Source organism: Schistocerca americana, chromosome 2, assembly GCF_021461395.2.
Source record: "Schistocerca americana isolate TAMUIC-IGC-003095 chromosome 2, iqSchAmer2.1, whole genome shotgun sequence".
NCBI classification, from domain to species: domain Eukaryota; kingdom Metazoa; phylum Arthropoda; class Insecta; order Orthoptera; family Acrididae; genus Schistocerca; species Schistocerca americana.
The window spans coordinates 132,964,425-132,990,181 of NC_060120.1; the positions used below are offsets into that span (position 1 = coordinate 132,964,425).

Here is a 25,757-nt window from a genome sequence, read left to right on the forward strand (position 1 = left end):
GAACTCGGGACCTTTGCCTTTCGCGGGCAAGTGCTCTACCAACTGAGCTACCAAAGCACGACTCACGCCCGGTACTCACAGCTTTACTTCTGCCAGTACCTCGTCTCCTACTTTCCAAACTTTACAGAAGCTCTCCTGCGAATCTTGAAGAACTAGCACTCCTGAAACTAGCACACAGTTTTAATCTGCCAGGAAGTTTCATATCAGCGCACACTCCACTGCAGAGTGAAAATCTCATTCTGGAAACATCCCCCAGGCTGTGGCTAAGCCATGTCTCCGCAATATCCTTTCGTTCAGGAGTGCTAGTTCTGCAAGGTTCGCAGGAGAGCTTCTGTAAAGTTTGGAAGGTAGGAGACGAGGAACTGGCAGAAGTAAAGCTGTGAGTACCGGGCGTGAGTCGTGCTTCGGTAGCTCAGTTGGTAGAGCACTTGCCCGCGAAAGGCAAAGGTCCCGAGTTCGAGTCTCGGTCGGGCACACAGTTTTAATCTGCCAGGAAGTTTCATATCAGCGCACACTCCGCTGCAGAGTGAAAATCTCATTCTGGAAACATCCCCCAGGCTGTGGCTAAGCCATGTCTCCGCAATATCCTTTCGTTCAGGAGTGCTAGTTCTGCAAGGTTCGCAGGAGAGCTTCTGTAAAGTTTGGAAGGTAGGAGACGAGGAACTGGCAGAAGTAAAGCTGTGAGTACCGGGCGTGAGTCGTGCTTCGGTAGCTCAGTTGGTAGAGCACTTGCCCGCGAAAGGCAAAGGTCCCGAATTCGAGTCTCGGTCGGGCACACAGTTTTAATCTGCCAGGAAGTTTCAAATAAACTATACTTCAAACACTGCCGTGTATCCCATAAATTGTTTAAATAAACAACATGCCACAAATTGCATTGTCTACCAGAAATTGTTTAAACAATATTCCATACACTGCAATCGATTTCCTGGCAAATGGCTAATGAGCTGATCCTCTTTTCCGCCAATTTCTAGGTGAGGTATGGGTGGGGATGGGCTAGGAGGTTTCCCAGAGAGGAAGGAGTTAAGTAATTGATCAATATAATTAATTAGTCACTTAATTTGATATCAAAAGTGTGCTTGTATCAGCGAGGGGAATTCCCAGAGGGGTGCAGAGAGGAGGAGGGGGAGGGAGGAGGAGTGGAAGGGGAGGGTGGGGAGGTTTCTTGGAAGGACAGATTAGTCTTAATCCACTTAGCAGAACAATACGTTAAGGATCTGTCAATCAAAAGAGAAAATAGGTGTGGCCCAGAATGTATGTTTGCCCCTGATACAGGCAATCCACACTAGCAAAATGTGCTCGTAGCACCCTTACCTTACTACTTTCGAATCTTGCGTCCAGCAGACTGTCCTATTTTTCATTATGTTAAACACTTATGTGTTTAAAAGTAGGATTTACTATCTTATTTAAATGTCTCACGTCCTTCTCTGGTTTATTGCAAAGCACATTACTTACCATATTGCAACACAGGTAAATGAGTATTAGCTTCCGAATTTCGTTGTTACCAATAAAAGACCTCATTTTCTTTATTAAATAACGTCTGTAAACAAAAAAAAGAAAGAAGAAAAGAAAAGAAACACAAAATAAGAACAGATTTTACTTGGTTACAGCGAGGATAAAAATTTTGTAGCTTTTGTGTTTACAAAAGGCTACATTTAAAACAGGTGTTCGAAAATTGTATCGTTTGCTTGAATACAAGTATTGCATCACTCAATCGTCCCTTCACACCCATGCCCAACCGCTTCATTCATGTGTGGCGAGGTACGTCATCTGGTGACATCACATGTTCAACATTTCTTATCCTCTTATCCGTTTTCGGTGTATTTCCCGACATTTGCGACTCCATGTGTCTTATATTAAATTAATTGTCTCAGCGTCATCTACGTGGCTGCGAAGGTCTTTAAAACTTAGTAAGAACCACCCTGTATGTTTCATACTTTCACTAGGATTCGTGGGGTCTGTAGCCCCACTACTAAGCATTTCGTTTCATAAGAATGTCGGTGGATCGAATATCGCTGCCGGTACTTTTTTTTTCATTACCACGTACTCAGTCAACAGATACGCGGGATAAACCATGAAATTGTGTGATGACCGACGACAACCGTTTATTAATGTAAACCAAGTCTGTTTTTCATTAGACCCTCTGTGTACTGATGTAAGCTGTCGCCAGCACACCAGTCGGCAAAGATGTAGCACGAAATCGATAATAGGCGCACGTACAAGTTCGCCTATCACAAGACAGGCCAGAGAGAGTCTCACAAGCAACAAGCCGCCAACGTCCTCTTGACAGCAAGTATTCAGGCCGCCGCCACTGACCAGAGGAGTTTAGTCACTAGTCACTCAGTCACTAACTCGCACCCCAGTTGCCATCTGTCAGTTCACATCACTGGCTACAACAGTAAATACCATCAGATTATAGTAAGATTACCGAGATTGTCTGCAAGAGGATTATTTCTGACGAGCTTGTACCACAACACATGGACTCTATTCCAGTTAAGTACAATCGCCAGCTCCTGTAAATAAAAAACCATATTAATCCACATGTGCATTTGTGTTGTAGAAAGAGGATACTGGCCTGAAATAATAACATCCTCTTCCTTGCGTCCTCGGTACAAGACTCTACAGTGGCGACGAGTACACTACAGTGGCGGCAGGGACACTGCACTCTGAAAAAACCATACAGATGCAAAAATTCGGCGTTCGTTGAGAACAGTTTGTGAATGTAAACCAAGTCTGTTTTTCAATAGACACACTGAAAAAAAACCATACACATGCAATAATTCGGCATGCATTACAAGTGCTGTATGTTGCAATAACTGTTTTTTATGTTTCTGAGATCATTATCATCCTGATTCGTGCAGTGCTCCATAGGTTACACATTATACTTGTCACAAAACTAGGTAAAATAATATAAATAAAATAATAACACTTATTTGAGTGAAAGTTTGGGTATCCTTTTTCCAGTCTCCTTAAGACATATTAAAAATTTGCTTGGTCATAATAAATCTGTTACTAGAATTACGTGCGAATGGAAAAAAAAGCGAAGTGTCGGTAGGGAGATTCGATCCAAAGACCTTGCACTTCTGAAACTAAGCGCTAACTCGCTCAGCTGAGATCTCTTTATAACACTAGCGACAGTTTAAAACTTGATTTTCTCGAAAATGTTTGAGAGTTGGCTCTTCCTGATTGCATATGCTGAAAGTCCTTAGTCACGCCCTACACATCCTATCAGTATGAATCTAATTGGTGAGGGCAAGTTCGTACGGTTCCGTAGTTAGCATCGTATAAACGGAAATTTCTGAAACTTCTTAATCAACACAAATAGGAACTCTGACCACTGTCTCAATCAGGTGCTACTATGAAATATTTCCTATGATCAATTTTTAGAGCATCTGTTCTCATATGAGTTAAAATAATTTTTAACATAATTATTTGTGTGCTTGTAGTTTCTCAGTAAGTTCTTAATTTTTTATGTTTCCTTTTCAACAGAAGCGCTATTAAGGAAGTACTGGGTGATACCATCAAAGAACATGAAATAATAACTCTGGCGCGTCATTACGGCGTGCGATGCAAACGAGAAAAAATAACAAAAGATCAATTAAGGTAAGCTGATCTGCTTCTTAGTAAGCTCAGTGTGTTCTTAACTTTCCAATAGACGGAAAATTACATATGACTCCTGCTGTTGCGAATGCTGTTTTCCTCATAGAATGGCACGCATACTGTTCATCGTATGATCAATAAGAATACCAAGTTCCATATCTGTTCCAGATTATGCTCGTTATTTATTTTCTTTGTGTTGTAAAACAGAATTTGAACTAATTCTTCATACGAGGAATCATTCTGCACTTTTGACAAGTTATTATGCTATCTTTGAAAAATGAGCCACCATATTTACCATTACTTATATTTATTGACACCTAATGTACTATTTTTTAGAGTTCCGTACCTCAGCCGGTAAAAACAGAATCACTTAATTATCCACCAGTCTATGCATCTGTTTAAGACCCCTTTTTCTCAGGGATAGATAGAGGTAACTAGCTGAAATTTCTGTCAAATACTAATTTTAAGCTCTACAGTATTATGGTGGTATAAAAAATTTAAGCTTATGAGTCAGTACATTCAGAATATACGGATATTTATCTCACATATTTTAATTCTAGCCAACTCACTCATCAAAACCCATAGATGAAATATCTACATACATTAACTAAGTTCGTACTGAATCCTTAGACGACGAGTCGCGCTTACACTTCTTTTTTTCCTCTTGTTAACTGGCTTTCAGATCTGGAACGTTCCTCGACAGAGAAATGGCACACCAAGACACTGCTGTTAGTCTCTTGAAAGTTTACTTATCGTTAGGGACAACTCGCCCCGAAACGAGAATAACCAGTAGCATTTCAGGGTAGCGGGAGCCAATAGGATTTCTTCATTTTGGAAGAGCCTGTGTGCGGTCTGGCGTTGCACCTTTTATGTTCGGTGTTCTGTGGGCGCTGTGGCAGGCATTACGAAAGGACAATGTTTTCATGTGAAATATTTCTGGAATAATTTGTAGCAAATGATTCATGGAATAGTGTATTTTGTCACTGCGGTTATCTTCGGGAAAAAGGGAAGGAAATAAAACTTGGTCCATATTTTCAATACATTATTGGCTTCTGCCTCAGGTACATTCACGTATTGTACAGATTTACCGAAAACTATATTGTAATTTGTAGCAGTCAGTGTATTGAATTGTTGTCTTGGCGAATAGTGTTGCTTGTTATAGTGAGAGTATAGTTTACCCTTAAACATTTAGCGAGAACTGAAATGGGGAGTACGGAATTTGTGGTACAAAACACAGTTGGACACCATAACATCAACCAGATGAAGAGGAATATTCGACAGGAGTCGTTGGCTTTGAACTAGTGGCCTAGGAAAAATGCGACAAACGTCATAAACAATATGGTGACTATAGCGTGATGTTATTGGCGATTTTTTTCAAACGAGATAAGCTGCAGATCAGTCTGTCACCAAAACTACATTTTTTTTTCAATATGACATTCGTTGGCCTCTCCAACTCACAACCAAACTGTCACCTTCGAACCTAACCGAGACCTCGGGTGTAGCTACACATCATTCTGTCACTACAACTAGGTGTATGCAGTTTCACAATCAAACAATCAAATTGCCATCTTCCCACCTAGTGTATACCTCGGGTAAAGCTCCAGATTAATTTGTCACCACAACCAACTTTTTTTTTCCTTTCTTTCAAATTCGTGGGTTTACTCAACTAACAACAAAACTGTGAATAAACTCTATACAAAACAAAAGCGACGCACCACAAATGAATTATCCGAATGGGACGGAAGTCGGTAGAACCCATGTACATTTACAGACAAATAAATGATTACAATTTCATAAAAAATAGGATGATTTATTCAGGAGAGAGCGCTTCACAAACCGAGCTAGTCAATAACGCTTTGGTCCACCTATGGGCCTTACGCAAGCAGTTATTCGACTTGGCAAACATTGACAGCGTTTCTGGATGTCATGCTGAGAGATATTGTGCCAAATTCTGTCCAATTAGCGCATTAGATCGGCAAAATCCCGAGCTGGTTGGAGGCCCTGCCCAGAATGCTCCAAACGTTCTCAGTTGAGGAGAGATTCGGCAACCTTGCTGGCCAAGGTAGAATTTGGCAAGCGCGAAGACAAGTAGTAGAAACTATTGCTGTGTGTGGATGGGCATTACCTTACCGAAGTGTGAGCCCAGGATGGGTTGCCATGAAAGGCAACAAAACAGGGCGTGGAATATCGCTGTAAGGGTGCCGCAGATGACCATTGAAGGGGTCCTGCTGTGAAATGAATTGGCACCCCAGCCTGTCACTCACGACTGTTGGGCTGTGTAGTGGGCTTGTATTCCACCTCTGTCTGGGGCATCTCCAGACACGTCTTCGCGGTCATCGGCGCTCGGTTCGAAGCGGGACTCATCACGAAAGACATTTCTACTCATGTCAATGAGATTCCAGGCCGAAGATGTGTATGATCTGGTGTACCATTTCTTTTCACAGTAGGGCCCCTTTGGTTGTCATTCAGTGCTCCCTTACAGCAATTCTATCCCCCATTTTGTTCCCCTTCACGGAAAGCCACCCCGGGTCCACATTTCAGCAAGATAATGCCCGCCCGCACACAGCAAGAGTTTCTATTACTTCTCTTCGTGCTTGCCAAACCGTACCTTGGCAAGCAAGGTCGCCGGATCTCTACCCAATTGAGAACGTTTAGAGCATTACGGGCTGGGCTCTCCAAATAGCTCCGGATTCTGACCATATAACCGGCCATTTGGACATAATTTGGCAAATCCCTCAGCAAGACATCCAGTAACTCTATCAACGAATACCAAGTGTATAACTGCTTGCATAAGTGCCAGAAGTGGACCAACATATTATTGACTTGCTCAATTTGTGAAGGTGTTTCTCTTGAATAAATCATCCAATTTTTCTGAAATTGTAATCATTTGTTTGTCTGTATACGTGTACCACACCTACCGATTTCCATTGTATTCGGAAATGCCTTCTTGGCGCGTCGATTTTTTTGGTCTTAAGAGAGTATATGCACCAAAAGGTAACGTGACAGCAGCCATTAACATTACGTCACTGGCCAAAACCGACGACTCGTATCGAACACTCCTTTTGAACCACTTCAGTGTCTATTCTCTTTTTTGGTATAAAGTTCATTTTCAATCGCCGTGTGGTGCGACCTTTGTCTTGATCGCTGAATTCACGAAAGTGAATTTAACAATTCGATCGGCGCAATTTAAGCTGTGCGCTTAGGTTCGTGCCTCATCACACCCTCAGAAGTCCCAACATATTCGGAATAAACAGCAAAGTATTTCTGACAAACAAGGTTAGAAATATGAATTCTGCTTGTTTCAAACGCAGCAATTTAAGCTGTCCTCTTAGATTCCTGCCCATCCACATCATCAGATATTGCGACGTATTCGGATTAAACAGAAAAATTATTAGTAACAAGCTAGAGTACAAATGTTACTGCTGATCGTTACACTTGCAAGAGTTTCGTCTCTCTGTTAAATCAGACTGACGTCAAAAAATCGAAGAAACTCGTTCCTGGGAGAGCACACTCTTATATGTAAATAACGTCTAATATTACAGAACATGCTTCTATTAGGTGAATAGGAAAGAAACAGAATTCCTTACGAATGCGAAAATGGAAAAGAAAGTTAGCATGTAACAGGACACGAAAGTGCTTCCTCTGATACCATAACCACATGTTTCTAGGTCTAATCACAGGACCACGCCCTTCACATACAGCTCTGTCCATTAGTAGCGTATATCTTAGGATCTCATAAAGGATTTTTTTTTCGCTAGTGTGCTGTTAACTGACAGCTGCTTGTAATAAATCGTCCCATGAGTGACGCTTGTGATAAATCTTCAATGCGCTATTGCCTTGAAACGGCTTGCTGTCATAACACGCATGTTATAATACGAAAACAACAGAAGGCAATGAAATCCAATATCGAGTCTCCAAAGTAGCAAGCGAGGTACATCACGTGACCCAACCAGAATGCCGTGAAATGCTATTAGTTATTGTTGTTTCGGACCGAACTGTCCCTAACAATAAGTGAAAGTGTCAGTTTTCTTTAGTGTCGTTCCAGCTGGTTTCATACGCCCCACAAAAATGTCCTGTCGTACATAATTCTCTTCATTACATAATAGCACTTACACTCTACAGCACTGATTATTTGTTATACTTACTTACTTACTTATCGCGAATGGACCCAGAAGGATCACGCAAAGCTTTCTGACGTCGTTTCTTCCATACTTCTTTCATTCGTTCTCCATGTTTTCTTTTTCTTTCTTCTGTCCATTTTGTTCCTGGTCTCTTTAGTGCTTCCTTCTCCGACAATACAATCCAATTTTCCACATTATTTCTAAAAGTTTTTCTATCTTTGACATCTTTAAGTTCAATATTTGCTTTTTGTAAATCTAATTTTACTTGGCTAATCCATGGTGTTGTTGATTTGACTTTTCCTATGTAAGTGAGAATTCTGTTGGTGAGTCGTGTGGGGGGAAGTCTAGTGACATGTCCATAAAATTTTATTCTTCGCCTTCTTATGTCTGCTGCCAGGTTTGATATACTTTCTGTGGTTCTTCTTGATTGTATCCGGTATCCTTCTTCTGTTAATTTTGGACCTAAAATCTTTCTCATAATTTTGCGTTCTTCTTTTAGTATTTTTTCTAAATCACATTTTGTGTGGAGTGTGAGCGTTTCACTAGCATATAGTGCTGCTGGCTTAATTACTGCGCAGTAGTGTCTGATTTTTGTGTTCGAGGAGATGCATTTTTTATTGTATATTTCATGTGTCATACCATATGCTCTCTTCATTTTCTGTTGTCTGATCTTCTGTGCAACTTTCTCTCCTCCGGTTGGCTCCAAAATTTCACCTAGGTATTTAAAATGTTTTACTCTATTTATTTTTCCATATTTTGTGTTCAAACTGTGTATATGGAATTTCGTACAGAAAAATTCTGTCTTTTGAAACGAAATTTGTAAACCTACTTTATCCGCGCATTCCTTAAGGATCTCTATTTGTTTGGTGGCGATTTCTTCATCATCTGCAAGTATGGCCAAGTCGTCCGCGAATGCTAAACACGATATCTCCACGTTGTCTTTGGTTCTACCAAGATGGATTGGTTTCCAGTAGGATTGATTTTTTAATTCTTTTTCCCATTCCTTAATGACTTTATCCAGGACTATATTAAACAGAAGTGGAGATAGCCCGTCACCTTGACGTACTCCAGTTTTTATGAGAAAAGGTTCAGAGATTTCTCCCCTGAATTTAACTTTAGATACAGTGTCTGTCAGTGATTCTTTGATAAGCCTTAGTGTTTTGGAGTCAAGTCCAAGTTCCTCTAAAATGTTAAACAAAGATTGCCGGTCAATTGAGTCATAGGCTTTCTTAAAATCTACAAATGTACAAATTATGGGGGCATTTCTAATTGCTTTGTGTTTTAATATTGTCTTTAAATTAAATATTTGTTCTATGCATGAGCGACCGGGGCGGAAGCCTGCTTGATAATCACCAATTTGGCGTTCCAGCTGCTCTTGTGTTCTTTTCAGCAGGCATGTTGAGAGAATTTTGTAGGTGACTTGTAAAAGTGAGATTCCCCTGTAGTTATTGACATTTGTTCTGTCTCCTTTTTTATGTAACGGGTGAATAAGGGCACATTTCCAATCCTCTGGTAATTTTTCTGTTTCCCATATTTTTGTTATTATTTTTGTGAGCTCTTGCAACGTCTTTGGTCCTAGGTTTTTTAATAGCTCTGCAACAATGCCATCTTCGCCAGATGTTCTATTATTTTTTAAGTTTTTAATGTGACATTTGATTTCTTCCTGTGTTGGTGGTAATGAATCCGGTTGAGCGTTGGCACTGATTTCTTTGGGAAACCTTAAACTAGGTTCTGGGCAATTTAGTAGGTTAGAAAAATATTGAGCCAATACTTGACAGTTTTCCTGGTTTGTTAGGGCTAATTTACCATCTGGTTTTCTGAAACATAAATTTTGAGGGATATATCCTCGTATTTTATCTGCGAAAGTTCTGTAGAAGTCTCTTGTATTATAGTTTTGGAAATTTTCTTCTATGGCATCCAGTTGTGCCTTTGTGTACTTCCTTTTTGCTTGCCTAATAGATTTTGAAACCTGTTTTCTAACCTCGTTAAATAAATGTAGACTTTCTTGTGATTTTTTACTGTTATATTCTTGAAATGCCTTTTTTCTCCTTTCCAATGCATTTTCACAGTCTGAATCCCACCAAGGGTGTTTGAATATCTTTTTCAAGGGAATAGTTTCCTTAGCTATTCGCGTGATTTTAGAATGAAATTCTTCCCATGTGTTTGCCTTTTCCTTCTCCCATTCTTCTTTTACTTTAGATTCTTTAATCTTCTTGGTGTCATATTTCTGTATTTCTGTTTTCTTCTGATGACTTCTTTGTGCTGTAAACTTGATTTTAATTCTAGTTAGGTAATGGTCTGAATCAATGTTTGCTCCTCTGCGTACTTGGACGTCGTAAATTTCTTTTTGTACTTGGTATGAAATCGCCACATGATCTATTTGAAACTCGCCAATTTGTTGTATAGGAGATCTCCATGTCTTTTGTTTTCTTGGACATTTTCTTAGAGATGTTGACATTATCTTCAGGTTATTCTGCTTACATAGTTCGACGAGCCTTGTACCATTTTTATTGGTAAATTTATGTGCAGGATATTTGCCTACGGTTTTTTGGTGGATTTTCTCTCTACCAATTTGGGCATTAAAATCGCCGAGTAGAACTTTTGTATCATCTTTTGGAATCTTGGCCATTATATTCTCCAAATTTTCCCAGAACTTTTCTGTTTCTATGGGGTTTTTCTTGTTGTCTCCGTTTGTGGGAGCATGAACATTAACCATTGTGTATGTTTTGTTGGCACATTGTAAGCGCATCGTCATTATCCTATTATTTACGGGAGTAACTTCCTTGATGGAGCTGAGCACGCTCTTGTGTATGATAAACGCCATCCCGAGATGGGGGGCTCCTCTTCCGATTCGTTTATCCGTCTTGCTCTTAAAGATGCGATAGTTGCCATAATCTGATGTTTCTTCATCTGTAAAACGTGTCTCCTGTAAAGCTAGTATTACTATCTTTTGCTTTTCAAGTTCTGTTGTAAGGTTTAGAAGTTTTCCTGGTTGGATTAATGTATTTATGTTAAAGGTTCCAATGTATGTAGGTGTTTTAAGTGGAAGTTTGCCAGAGAGCTCCGACTTTCTCTGATGTAATCGTGGAAGTCCAGGTTCCCCAGAATCCGAATTCCTGGTTGCCATCTGTTGATGGGTGGATTGGTTACCACCTGGGGTAATGTTGTTATTACTTGCACGAGTCATACTTGCTTGTAATCAAGTTGGTCCAGTGTTTCCACTGGGTGTTTAGAACCAGGGATTGTTAGTTCCTGGCGCATTATGACCAGCCGCACATTGTGTGAACAGACGCTGACCAGGATGCCGATGGTTCCCACTTCAGACGCGTCCTGGATTTGGGTGTTGACAGTGCTTATTGTAATGGCGGCACTTACTCGCCATGACACAGCAACGTCTTCGGGTTCTGTGGTTTTTGAATGAGTGTGACCCTTGCCAAAAGTCACCCTCCCACACCCTCGTGATGCTGCCGCCTCGGTCCGGGACTGCTTATTTGGGTTTCCCCTTATTCGCAGCTGTCCACCATATCTGATGGATCGTTCGCTATCCGCCACCTGCGACCCGCCCTGTACCAATCTCTGACTTTGCCTAAGGTTCTGATCTCTACGATTCCCTCTAGTAGTCTATTATGAAAGTTAATCCCTGCAGACCCGGTTTGAGGCCACGCGGAACCTGTGTCACTGATGCCCTGCCGCCCGCCTTTCATATTATCCTAAACGTATTGTCTTACTTCCCTATGAAATGCGGAGATAACGTCTAACAAAATTTTATTTCACCAACTTAAGCACCAGCGTGCTTTTTACTAACAAATCTAAATCAAAAACCGAATAAAATTTTTGGACCACCATTTACTTCTTTTATACATTGACGCTGGTAAAATGTTATAGGTCTTACTTTCACAAGACGGAAAGACAGCCTTCCACTGTTGCAGGTTCTTACCATCGCTCGAATTACCAACGCGGCGACGAGTACAGGCTGTCTTGAAATTGATTATAAATTATTACAGCTTATGTTAAACAGTGAAATGCGGCGTATTATAAGGCCTAGACTTCTCGCTTCTGGTACAACAATATTCCACGACACGCTCCACAGGAATACGCCACACAGTAAATTATCTTGACACACCGTATGGGAAAGCCTGACCTTCATTCGTGTTTAACGGTCGATACCGCTACATATGGTGGGAGAGAATGAACACACTGGCATACCTGAATGAATTAAATATTAAAACAAGTATGAAAACTTTATAAAATTGCACTGAAACACAGCAGACAAAATTTCTGTAAAGGAATAGTGGCTGCACAAATTAATGGAAGGAACGTGGAACAGGATCAAAAAAGCAGCACTATGTGAGCTACATTATCACTAATCTTAATACAAATGAATTTTTGTCATCCCACTGTTTTGCTTAGTGGCCGACGACGTTTGGTGTGATGATATGATTTGTTAACTGTTTAGAACAAACAATCTCTGCTGACAGTTTTGTGACACTATTTCATAACAATGCGCAGAAGACTAGAGCGGAACAAAACAAACATTTTTGATAATTTGTGATACATAAAATGGGGTTTAATAAAGCAGGAGTATGACGATTTTATTGTTAAATATACGGACTGGGTTATGCCGATTATATATTATTTCCATTGCTGCACAACCGCAAACCACATGCACGTAATTAGCTCCTAGTTCAAAACTATGCGAGCCCCTGACAGCGCACGTGCTATTACGATAGAGCACCTCAGAAGTCTTACAAGTCACTTGTTCTAGACAGTGTGTTCCACGTACACAGAGTGTCACAGATAAAAGGAACACGTGCAAGAATGAAGGAAAAAACGAGGTAACTACAGAAACAAAGGGCTGAAATGGACCTACCATTTATTTACAGTGAAAAATACAGTGAAAAACACATGTATAGAAGATGTTGAAAAATGACACCCTGCAACATCAGTACACACCTGCGTACGTCTAAGCATATTCAGATACATCCAGAGTAAAGTTCCGACATCGATGTGTAACTTCTCCCTTCCTAATCGGTCTACTGGACTGCGATATAATTGACCGCGATCGCATACGCCTAATAAAATGTTACAGTGAGTAATGCTATTGCTACCGAAGGAAAATAATACGGGTTAGTAGGAGGAAAGTGTACAACAGACCCTTCTGGAGGAATAATCTGTTATAAACTTAGTCTAAACACTGATGATAATTTTGAAGTGGGTGGAATATAGTGCAATCGCTCACGAACCACACTGGGAGGAAATAGGTACCACGTGATATTTAATACAAAAAATGGTTTAGCTGAAAAGGGAATAATTAAAAGGTCGCCAGACCGCCAGGGCAATGAAACCCTAGACTCTTGAGAAAGGTAATGGCAAAGATATTTAACAAACTAATGACTGGCGCGGCAACAAAAGGTAATCACGCTTTTCCACAACACAACAGTTCACGAGAAAACAACTGAATCAGAAAGCACTGAGTTTGCGGTAACTTATTCTGAAATACTAAATTTTGAAAGTAAAGTTTCATCAAGTTACCGATTAAATATTCGTAATTAAAACTTTGTTATGTAAAAAATGACTTTCAGTAACCTCCGTGTAACGTAAAGCAAAACTTTGAAAAAAGCAAGGAATTTATTTTTGATTATTGAAAGACTGAATTGAATTTACTTTAAGCAAATAAGCAACTGACTTTACTTTTAAAATAACGACAATAAAATGCATAGCAAGCCAGCAGAAGTCACTCGCTAAGCTCCATAATGAATAAATGACATTGCCCACTCTTTTAATTTGTGCTGTATCTTTAGTTATTAGTTTTGCCAGTGAAATTTTACGTTACTTTAAGTGAATGAAGCTAATACTCAAAACTGCAAATTCGTTAAACCTGTTATGGAATACAAGAATGAATAGTTACTGAGGCAGAAAATTTAGACTGAAACTGGACATTACCAAACAAAACTGGTAGTAAATTATTAATCAATTTTCATATTCTTACGACACTCGGTGACTGTATGGAAATGAAAGGGACCCTGCTTAGTAATAAGAGGACTGGTTCCAATGGCTCTGAGCACTATGGGACTTAACATCTGAGGTCATCAGTCCCCTAGACTTATAACTACTTCAACCTAACTAACCTAAGGACATCACACACATCCATGAGCGAGGCAGGATTCGAACCTGCGACCGTAGCTGCAGCGCGGTTCCGGACTGAAGCGCCTAAAACCGCTCAGTCACAGCGGCCGGCAATAAGCGGACAATGACAACGCAGGTGCCCTAGAAGTTTTAACTATTGCAGGTTATTATTCAAGTTAACTCATACCCTGTGAAAGAAATGTCTCCTGGCAATGCTTCTACAATACTATATCAGTCACTTTACGGTCTTACGATGTTATAGCTGCGCGAGCGACTAAGAACGTAGCCAACGACAATTCTGAACTGCCGCTATTGCTGTTGCTGCTGGATGAGAACCCGAGTGGTCTGCAGAACCACGCACAATTATGAGACTGGCAACAGTCAGAATTGCAGCTTCCTCCGCCTGTCCACTCTTACCGTGTTCTCAGTGCTCGCGAGTTAACGGACTTGGTGCGCCTACACTGGCGCTGTCTTAGCTGCACATCACGTCTGCGGGAGCGCCCAACAAACACTACCGCACTCTTTCGTGACTCTAGCTACTCTGCTTCCTCTGCTGGCAGCGCGACAGACGCTCCATACGCAAAGATAAACAATGACACAGCTACTGCCATTTCGTCGTTGCTATCGATACATTAAAAATAAACTGTCCTTGGCTATTACCCAGCAATTTACAATGTTGTTGTTGTTGTGGTCTTCAGTCCTGAGACTGGTTTGATGCAGCTCTCCATGCTACTCTATCCTGTGCAAGCTGCTTCATCTCCCAGTACCTACTGCAACCTACATCCTTCTGAATCTGTTTAGTGTATTCATCTCTTGGTCTCCCTCTACGATTTTTACCCTCCACGCTGCCCTCCAATACTAAATTGGTGATCCCTTGATGCCTCAGAACATGTCCTACCAACCGATCCCTTCTTCTGGTCAAGTTGTGCCACAAACTTCTCTTCTCCCCAATCCTATTCAATACTTCCTCATTAGTTATGTGATCTACCCATCTAATCTTCAGCATTCTTCTGTAGCACCACATTTCGAAAGCTTCTATTCTCTTCTTGTCCAAACTGCTTATCGTCCATGTTTCACTTCCATACATGGCTACACTCCATACAAATACTTTCAGAAATGACTTCCTGACACTTAAATCTATACACGATGTTAACAAATTTCTCTTCTTCAGAAACGCTTTCCTTGCCTTGCCAGTCTACATTTTATATCCTCTCTACTTCGACCATCATCAGTTATTTTGTTCCCCAAATAGCAAAACTCCTTTACTACTTTAAGTGTCTCATTTCCTAATCTAATTCCCTCAGCATCACCCGACTTAATTCGACTACATTCCATTATCCTTGTTTTGCTTTTGTTGATGTTCATCTTATATCCTCCTTTCAAGACACTGTCCATTCCATTCAACTGCTCTTCCAAGTCCTTTGCTGTCTCTGACAGAATTATAATGTCATCGGCGAACCTCAAAGTTTTTACTTCTTCTCCATGAATTTTAATACCTAATCCGAATTTTTCTTTTGTTTCCTTTACTGCTTGCTCAGTATACAGATCGAACAACATCGGGGAGAGGCTACAACCCTGTCTTACTCCCTTCCCAACCACTGCTTCCCTTTCATGTCCCTCGACTCTTATAACTGCCATCTGGTTTCTGTACAAATTGTAAATAGACTTTCGCTCCCTGTATTTTACCCCTGCCACCTTTAGAATTTGAAAGAGAGTATTCCAGTCAACATTGTCAAAAGCTTTCTCTAAGTCTACAAATGCTAGAAACGTAGGTTTGCCTTTCCTTAACCTTTCTTCTAAGATAAGTCGTAAGGTCAGTATTGCCTCACGTGTTCCAGTGTTTCTACGGAATCCAAACTGGTCTTCCCCGAGGTTGGCTTCTACTAGCTTTTCCATTCGTTTGTAAAGAATTCGTGTTAGTATTTTGCAGCTGTGACTTATTAAACTGATAGTTCAGTAATTTTCACATCTGTCAACACCTGCTTTCTTTGGGATTGGAATTATTATATTCTTCTTGAAGTCTGAGGGTATTTCGCCTGTTTCATACATCTTGCTCACCAGATGGTAGAGTTTTGTCAGCACTGGCTCTCCTAAGGCCGTCAGTAGTTCCAATGGAATGTTGTCTACTCCGGGGGCCTTGTTTCGACTCAGGTCTTTCAGTGCTCTGTCAAACTCTTCACGCAGTATCATATCTCCCATTTCATCTTCATCTACATCCTCTTCCATTTCCATAATATTGTCCTCAGGTACATCGCCCTTGTATAGACCCTCTATATACTCCTTCCACCTTTCTGCTTTCCCTTCTTTGCTTACAACTGGGTTTCCATCTGAGCTCTTGATATTCATACAAGTCGTTCTCTTATCTCTAAAGGTGTCTTTAATTTTTCTGTAGGCAGTATCTATATTACCCCTAGTGAGATAGGCCTCTACATTCTTACATTTGTCCTCTAGCCATCCCTGCTTAGCCATTTTGCACTTCCTGTCGATCTCATTTTTGAGACGTTTGTATTCCTTTTTGCCTGCTTCATTTCCTGCATTTTTATATTTTCTCCTTTCATCAGTTAAATTCAATATTTCTTCTGTTACCCTAGGATTTCTACTAGCCCTCGTCTTTTTACCTACTTGATCCTCTGCTGCCTTCACTACTTCATCCCTCAAAGCTACCCATTCTTCTTCTACTGTATTTATTTCCCCCATTCCTGTCAATTGCTCCCTTATGCTCTCCCTGAATCTCTGTACAACCTCTGGTTCTTTTAGTTTATCCAGGTCCCACCTCCTTAAATTCCCACCTTTTTGCGGTTTCTTCAGTTTTAATCTACAGGTCATAACCAATAGATTGTGGTCAGAGTCCACATCTGCCCTTGGAAATGTCTTACAATTTAAAACCTGGTTCCTAAATCTCTGTCTTACCATTATATAATCTATCTGATACCTTTTAGTATCTCCAGGGTTCTTCCATGTATACAACCTTCATTCATGATTCTTAAACCAAGTGTTAGCTGTGATTATGTTGTGCTCTGTGCAAAATTCTACCAGGCGGCTTCCTCTTTCATTTCTTAGCCCCAAACCATATTCACCTACTATGTTTCCTTCTCTCCCTTTTCCTACACTCGAATTCCAGTCACCCATGACTATTAAATTTTCGTCTCCCTTCACAATCTGAACAATTTCTTTTATGTCATCATACATTTCTTCTATTTCTTCGTCATCTGCAGAGCTAGTTGGCATATAAACTTGTACTACTGTAGTAGGTGTGGGCTTCGTATCTATCTTGGCCACAATAATGCGTTCACTATGCTGTTTGTAGTAGCTTACCCGCATTCCTATTTTCCTGTTCATTATTAAACCTACTCCTGCATTACCCCTAATTGATTTTGTGTTTATAACCCTGTAGTCACCTGACCAGAAGTCTTGTTCCTCCTGCCACCGAACTTCACTAATTCCCACTATATCTAACTTCAACCTATCCATTTCCCTTTTTAAATTTTCTAACCTACCTGCCCGATTAAGGGATCTAACATTCCACGCTCCGATCCGTAGAACGCCAGTTTTCTTTCTCCTGATAACGACATCCTCTTGAGTAGTCCCCGCCCGGAGATCCGAATGGGGGACTGTTTTACCTCCGGAATATTTTACCCAAGAGGACGCCATCATCATTTAATCATACAGTAAAGCTGCATGCTCTCGGGAAAAATTACGGCTGTAGTTTCCCCTTGCTTTCAGCCGTTCGCAGTACCAGCACAGCAAGGCCGTTTTGGTTATTGTTACAAGGCCAGATCAGTCAATCATCCAGACTGTTGCCCTTGCAACTATTGAAAAGGCTGCTGCCCCTCTTCAGGAACCACACGTTTGTCTGGCCTCGCAACAGATACCCCTCCGTTGTGGTTGCACCTACGGTACGGCTATCTGTATCGCTGAGGCACGCAAGCCTCCCCACCAACGGCAAGGTCCATCGTTCATGGGGGGGGGGGGGGGGGGGCAATTTACAATATTATAATATTTACAATATATATAATTTTACAATATATATAATATTATAATATTTACAATATTATAATGTAAATCAATTTACAATATTTACATTATAATTACAATCAATTATATACAGTCAGAAATAAATACACAATTACATCCGTTACATATTATCTACAGTTTCTGTAAGAGAGCTTACATATTCAGAATCAGAAGTTCACTACAAGTTATCAACAGATATTAAACGCCGAAAAATTTTGGATGATGCAAAAGGTATTTTATCTGCCTTTTCGGTGTTACAAAAGTCGACGACTTCACGGCTGATGTTGTCTTTCATTTCCCGTATTGGTCCAAAAAAATGGCTCTGAGCACTATGGGACTTAACATCTGAGTTCATCAGTCCCCTAGAACTTAGAACTACTTAAACCTAACTAACCTAAGGACATCACACACACCCATGCCCGAGGCAGGATTCGAGCCTGCGATCGTAGCGATCGCGCGGTTCCGGACTGAAGCACCTAGAACCACGTGGCCACACCGGCCGGCTTCCCGTATTGTGTGTGGATTTGTTTCATAGACCTCGCCCTTCAAGTACCCCACAGGAAAAAATGCATGTTGTTAGATCCGGCGAACGTAGTGGTCATAAATGTTGCCGACAGTTCGTCCCTCAGTGAGGACATCGTGGAGTCATTCCAGGGATGCCTCAGAAGTGTGGCACGTTGCTCCATCTTGCTGGAAGAAGCAGTATTGTCTTTCATATTCAGTGAGCTGAATACAAAACGTATCAAAAATTTACATGTATGCAACCGTGTTAAGGGTAGCCTAAAAAAATATCGGTCCAATGACGCAGGTTCCTGTAACGCTGCAATAAACGCCGATTTTTTCATCATGGAGTGGTTGCTGGCACACAGGGTTCTCAGTTGGCCAGTGGTTCGTGTTCTGTAATTCACATGGCCGGAAAGATGAAACCATGCTTCATCACTCATGATGTAATGGAAAGGGTCTACCCAACCATCGTTGATGTTATTCAAAAGACACGTGCAGTAATCTACACGTTTCTGACTGTCATCCTCCCGTAAAAATTGGCTATTTGTGGTAAGATCTTATGGGACCAAACAGCTGAGGTCATCGGTCCCTAAGCTTACGCACTACTTGAACTAACGTAAACTATAAACTAACTTACGCTAGGGACAACATACACACCCGTGCCCGAGGGAGGACTCGAACCTACGACGAAGGGAGCCGCGAGGGGTCGCGACCAGGCGCCTTAGACCGCGCGGCCCTCCACCGGCAATTGCAGCAGAACCGTCACACGATATGGCTTCAGATTAATACTTTTCAATATCCGCTGGAATTTTCTACTACTTACGTGCGCCTGTTGGGCCAATTTATGTATAGTCTTCCTTGCGCCCCGAATAATTCTTCTGCGAATGTCTGCAACAAATTCGGGTGTGCGAACTTCAGGAATTCTTTGTGGTTTTACATTTTGCACAGATCCGTAGATGCGCCAGTTTTTATACAGACTCTGTATTGCTCTCTTTGCAAGAAGTCTTCTATCCAGATACCTGACCCAGAAAATTTCGTGAGTTTCCTTAATCGAAGCTATTTGCACCTATGCTTCCACAATTTCACTTCTTTCTACTATCGAAAGTAATTTTGCAAACCGCAAAGAGAAGCGTCTAATTTCGCTAATGAAATAAACTGAAATGCTGAAAGAGGAATGCTAACAATGGATTTTAGCATAAAACTGTCCATTGTTGTAGCCGTTTATTCAAGAAGTCGAAATATTGCATTCCCTTTCAAAGGGGAGGTGGCCTACTTTTGACTGCGCCACCCTTTACTTTCTCTCACCGATTCTGAAGAGAAACTCCACATTTTTTATCTTATCAGGTCAAGTCGAAGCAGTGACAACACTCAGGAAACGAGCGCATTGCAGCAGATACAGGAATCCTGCATCCTGCTCCTGGCGAGAACCAAGTTGAGATGGTTTGCCGTTGTCTTGCACAGACCTATTATTGTCAGCTGTGTATCTGTGTCGTGTAAATGACTGTGGTGAATGCACACACAGACAGTGTAGAGTATGTGTTGCTATAAATGAAGGACAGGGAGAACGTGAAAGCCGGTGCCGACGCATAGTTTACTCATCTACATCTACCTGGATACTCTGCAAATCACACTTAAGTGCCTGGCAGAGGGTCCATCGACCTACCTTCACAATAATTCTCTGTTATTTCATTCTCGAAAAGGGCGCGGAAAAAACGAACACCTATACCTTTCCGTACGAGCTCCGATTTACCTGATTTTATTATGATGATCGTTTCTCCCTATGTAGGTCGGCCTCAACAAAATATTATCGCATACGTAGGAGAAAGTTGGTGATTGAAAATTTGTGAGAAGATCCCGTCGCCAGGAAACTCCTTTGTTTTAATGATGTCCACCCCAAACCCGGTATCATGTCAGTGACTCTCTTCCCTATTTCTCGATAATACAAAAGTGCTGCTCCTCTTTGAACTTTCTCGATGTACGCCGTTAATCCTATCTGGTAAGGATCCCACAATGCACAGCAGTATTCCAAAAGAGGACGGGCATGCGTAGTAAAGGCAGTCTCTTTAGTAGATCTGTTGCATCGTCCATGTGTTCTACAAATAAACCGCAGTCTTTGGTTCGCCTTCCCCCCCCCCCCCCCACCCCCACAACATTTTTTATGTGTTCTTTCCGACTGATGTTGCTCGTAATTTTTATTCCCAAGTACTTTGTAGAATTTACGACCCTTAGATTTGATTTATCGTGTAACTGGAGTTTAACGGATTCCTTTTAGCACTGCCGTGGATGACCTCACACTTTTCATTATTTAGGGTCAACTTCCAATTGTCGCACCGTAGAGATACCTTTGTTTTGATCTTCTGATGACTTTACTAGACAATAAACGACAGCGTCATCCGCAAACAACCTAAGGCGACTGCTCAGGATTGTTTCCTAAGTCGTGTACACGACTAAGAAAAACCAGAGGGCCTATAATACTACCTTGCGGAACCTTAAACAAAGCGACATCGTAATAAAGGGGGCTTCTAATAAAGGCACTATATAACATTGTTTAGAGGTGGCAGTGAACACGTGCGCATGCGTGAGTCAGCTATCCACATCTTTCCAACAAGTGGTGTAGTTTCAGGCTATAATGAATTAGTGAGCGAGGAAAGTAGCACAATGAGCGTCACGAAGAGAGCAGAAGTACATGGAAAAGAATTTTCATGTTGCTCAGAGCTGACAACACACGGACGGTTTGCATTCGAAGGCCAAATTATCATGTGGTATGGTAGAGGTGATAAAGTGAGTTCAGTGTTTTACCTATCTTCGACAGCTGTGGTAATAGTAACTTGGGGGGAAGGAAGCAGCGTTGACGTCGCAAGGAACCATCCCGCCATTCTCCTAGATTGAACTGGAAGACCACGGAATATCCGAATCTGGGATTGAACTCGGGTCTTCCTAATGCTAGGGCATTAGGCACTAAGCCGTCCCTCTCAGTGCTGTGTTAGAAATAACAGACGAAAATTGTAACGTTTCGCGATAGCGCAGAATAGGAACGTGTATCTGTGGTACCTGTCACTAGTAATGGATTTAAAATTAAGCATGTTGTAACATAAGGTCGCTAACGTTTGCAATAGCTGGCTATTGCAAGAAGTTTACCGACTTTTGCCGACACATAGTCCTACTGATCTCACTACAGCTTGTAAAAGTTTTCTTTTCAGTTCCACCCCCTTTTTCTCATCGAAACTTGTCTGTGGAAGTCTGAAGTCGTCGTACCGTTTGTGTTCTGTTTGAGGTTGCGTTGTGTTCTGTTTGAGGTTGCTGCCAAACTTAGCGATTAACTGAATAAATGTGTTGGAACACTATTAATTTAATTCCATCCTCATTAATACAAATAAGCACTACATTTCAATGTGAACGTATCTATAGCGTGCTTTCATGAAACATTGTTACTACCTCACTTGTTCAGAAAACGCTAGTTTATCAACTTTCGATAAACACTTGTTTCGTCGCCATAAAAGTGCAGTATCTGAGAGTTCGCCAATTTGACGAAAAAACTTCCAGAAGGAAAGTTGTGGAGCAATAAGATGTTTTCAGAAAGTCAAACAGAGTGTCGGAAAACCTTGTTGGTTAGTAAATATCACTATTTATCAGTTTTCTGGACATCATTTGGTAAATGAAATCAATTTTTAGTTTCCATTCAGTGGTTTCTTCCAGTATTCACTCCTGTTTCATTTAGTTGCCAGTACAATAATTCTCTGTAGTTTGTTGTCCCTCTGTTGGAAACCTGTGCTTTCTGCCGGGTCTTTTACTGGGCTCTGCTAAATCTGGCAGTGGAGATGGCGTCAGTTAGTTACGTTCGTCAGAGGAAGCCACTGTGACATCTGAATGTCTTATTTGTAGTGAAAGTGTTGTGTCTAGGAATCCTACCTACTCGGTTCGCCACACAACCAATCAAACAACTTGTATTAATGAATTTTATTACAATTAATCAAATACAATGGGAGGTCGGTCAGCGTGCGATTGGCTGACTTCTTCTCACAGCCTTCTCTTCCCTGTCGTTCCCGACTGGCGTGCCAGCGCTGACGTTATGCCATAACAGAAAGCGTTTTGGATGGGGCAGATCTGACACGGTGAGGAAACAAGGCATACAAACGTTTATTGAGATGATTAAGACAAGAAAGGATAGTAAACATATTCTGTTGTTCATGAGAAGTGCAAGAAATCGTATTAAAAGGACCAATGCTGGAATGGATACAATGTAAAACGAATCCCACATTTATCGATCGTCAGTTCAAAATGTTGAGCTTAAACCATTCTGCTTATTTGTGGGGAAGGCGTATCACAGGATTATGTGAAAAATAAGTTGATGAAACCGATTTTTGTTTAATATTGTTCATGACCATTACAAAGAGATTCTCAAAATCGACACTGGAAATAGTGACAGAACGGAATAATGACTGGGGAACTCAAATAAAATGCCGAGTAGGGCATATTGAAGATCTTCTTGTAGCTGAAGGTAAATAACGTAGTAATTGTGCGATTAGGTCTTTCAAATCTGATGCTGCAATTCACAGCAGCGGTGGGCGACCAAAAGATGATGTCTGCCTGGGTGAACTTCATATGTGAACGTTTGGAACCAAATGAAGATGAAGGACATTTCGCACTCCAAGACGTTCTGAAGGATTATTAATTCATATTTCCCAAAGACCGAGGTGATACAAAATCGGGTGTTCTATAAGGTATATAAAGATCTGTTATTCGTTGGGACAATAGATCAGCACAAGGAAATCACGATATGTTTTCGGAACACGATAGACCATCCTATTGACTTGCAGTACTAGTCCAGAAGCAAAGACTAAAAAGAGGAACCAACTGAATCGGTGAAAGTGCTGCTATAATTATGGAGGACATTAGATCATGAGTTTATGAAGTGGAGACGTTCGTCCCTTCAGATATGTCCCTGGATGAAGTTTAAAGTGATATCCAGAGTCACCGGAATTGCTTCTTACTTGTTAGAATGACAGTTTGTCCAAAGAAGAAAGGAGACCGTTCAAAGGTAAAAAGAACAAACAACTGCATTTTACCTTCTGTTGTTTCAACTGCAAGATCGAGATCCTTTGTTTTTAATACATAATTAGGACTTGGGAAAATTTTATATAAATATATTAAAAAATAACTCACCACGATAGTAAAAATTTGTTCAATTTCCAGGAAGCGCGGCCACGACGGTACTTATAAGCTGTTCCCACGTGAATGGATGTTTTCTCACTACACCCAGCCTCAGCATCTGTGATAATTGGTATATGTGGTGTATGGGCTTTGGGTACGTCCAGAAGAACAGACACCATTTTGATCTCATAGCCACTATGAAGTAAGACACAAAGGAATTAATGACATTAGCCGCCAGTGGGAATTAATTTAACCAGTGGCGGAGCTTGAAAATTTGTGCTGGACTGGGATTTGAACCCGGGTCTCCTGCTTGCTAGCCAGGTGCGCAGACCTCTCCGAGATCAGGACACAGTGCTCTTCGCAACTGCATGGAGTGTCCTAGCACTCCTCCTGTCAGACCCAAATTCTCAACTTACCCACACACTACTGATGATGTGCCCACTGCCTCGCGACGTTTTGCGATTCCCGTAAGAGTTCGAGCATGGTATGCATTCGCATTGATAATTGGCTGTCCTCGCCATAATTATATTAGTGATGTCTTTTCTATCTGACTTTAGGCGTCCTCGCCATAATTATATATGTGGTGACATGTCCGAAAGAACAGGCACCACATATATAATTAAGGCGAAGGCGGCCAAGGAACACTTCAGTGCGGATGCACATCACACTGTAACTGTATCATGCATTTTATCTGGTTACAACCGGAACATGAGGTCTCACTTATCTAGTACCCTAGTTGTGCCCACATGTAAAGCAAAAACATTCGCAAATTCCTCCTCTGTTGCTACCGTTCTCTTGTGCAATAAACTTCCCTGCTCTGTGCTCACAATCCGATGTCCTGTTGCATTTAAGAAAAAACTGAAGAACATCCTTTTCTCAGTCTCATAAAGTTTCCCCAAAAATGGGTGGATTACCCTCTGCCAAACAGTAAAACAAATGCTCCCATCTTCTCCCAGTTACGCTTCTTCATATTTTAATTTTTCAGTCACGCTACTTTCTTTTCCCATATTCTCATTAATCATGTTTTATCACATTCCTTTTTCTCTCCCACGCCACCTCTCATGTCCATTGCTGTCAGCTCTCATAGACGAACTCGACTTTCCTGTAATTTGTTCGTGTTGTTATAATTTTCATGAACGAATATAAACTGTATTTTTCTCTGCTACAGCTACTACTGTTTCCAATATTTATATGACATTTATTTCTAAATGCTGAATTCTATATGCGAGATGTAAGATAATGGATGCAATGTGAAACATGTAGCTTGTTAGCTGTAAGAGAAAGCTTGATGGCTCTAATCATGCCACAATAAGTAATCAATATTAAATAAATAAATCAAATCAAGTAGTGCCATTGATATCCATAAAATTTTACACGAAACGTTTTTACACTGAGGTAACAAAATTCATGGGATAGCGATATGTACATACACAAATGGCGGTTGTATCGCTTACACAAGGTATGAAAGGGCAGCACACAGCGGAGCTGTCATTTATACTCAGTGATTATGGCCGCACGAGGGGAGTTAAACAGAGTTTGAACGAGGAATTGTAGTTGGAAGTTGACGCATGGGACATTCCATTTCGGAAATCGTTATAGAATTCAATATTCCGAAATCCGCAGTGTCAGGAGAGTGCAGAGAATACCAAATTTCAGGCACTATCTCTCGCCACGGACAACGCAGCGACGGCTTTCACTTAACGACCGAGAACAGTGGCGTTTCCGTAGGCTTCCGGTGCTAACAGAGAAACAACACTGCTTGAAATAACCACAGAAATCAATGTGGGACGTATGACTAACGTATCTTTTAGGACAGTGCGACGAAATTTGGCGTAAATGGGCTATGGCAGCAGACGACCGACGTGAGTGCCTTTGCTAACAGCGTGACATCGCCTGTAGCGCCGCTCCTAGGCTCGTGACCATATCGGCTGGGCCCTAGACGAACGGAAAACACAGATGAGTCCTGATTTCACTTGATAAGAGCTCATGGTAGGGTTCGAGTGTGTCGCAGTCCCCACGAAGCCATGGACCCAAGTTATGGACAAGGTACTGTGCAAGCTGCTGGTGGCTGCATAATGTGTGGGCTATGTTTACGTGGAATGGATTTTGTCCTCTGGTCCAACTGAACCTATCATTGACAGGAAATGGTTATGTTCGATTACTTGGAGATCATTTCCAGCCATTTAGAGATTTCATGTTCCTAAACAACGAAGGAATTTTTATGAATGACAATGTGCCATGTCA

At 41.2% G+C, this 25,757-nt stretch overlaps 1 protein-coding gene across 1 annotated transcript in view; it reads left to right on the forward strand.

The window, feature by feature from the left end:
- Nucleotides 1–25,757, forward strand: part of LOC124593823 (EF-hand domain-containing family member C2-like) — a 264,643-nt gene that overhangs the window by 232,254 nt on the left and 6,632 nt on the right. Inside the window, exon 11 of the mRNA XM_047132172.1 lies at nucleotides 3,487–3,600. Coding sequence (XP_046988128.1) covers nucleotides 3,487–3,600 — 114 coding nt within the window. The remainder of the gene's footprint in view (nucleotides 1–3,486; nucleotides 3,601–25,757) is intronic.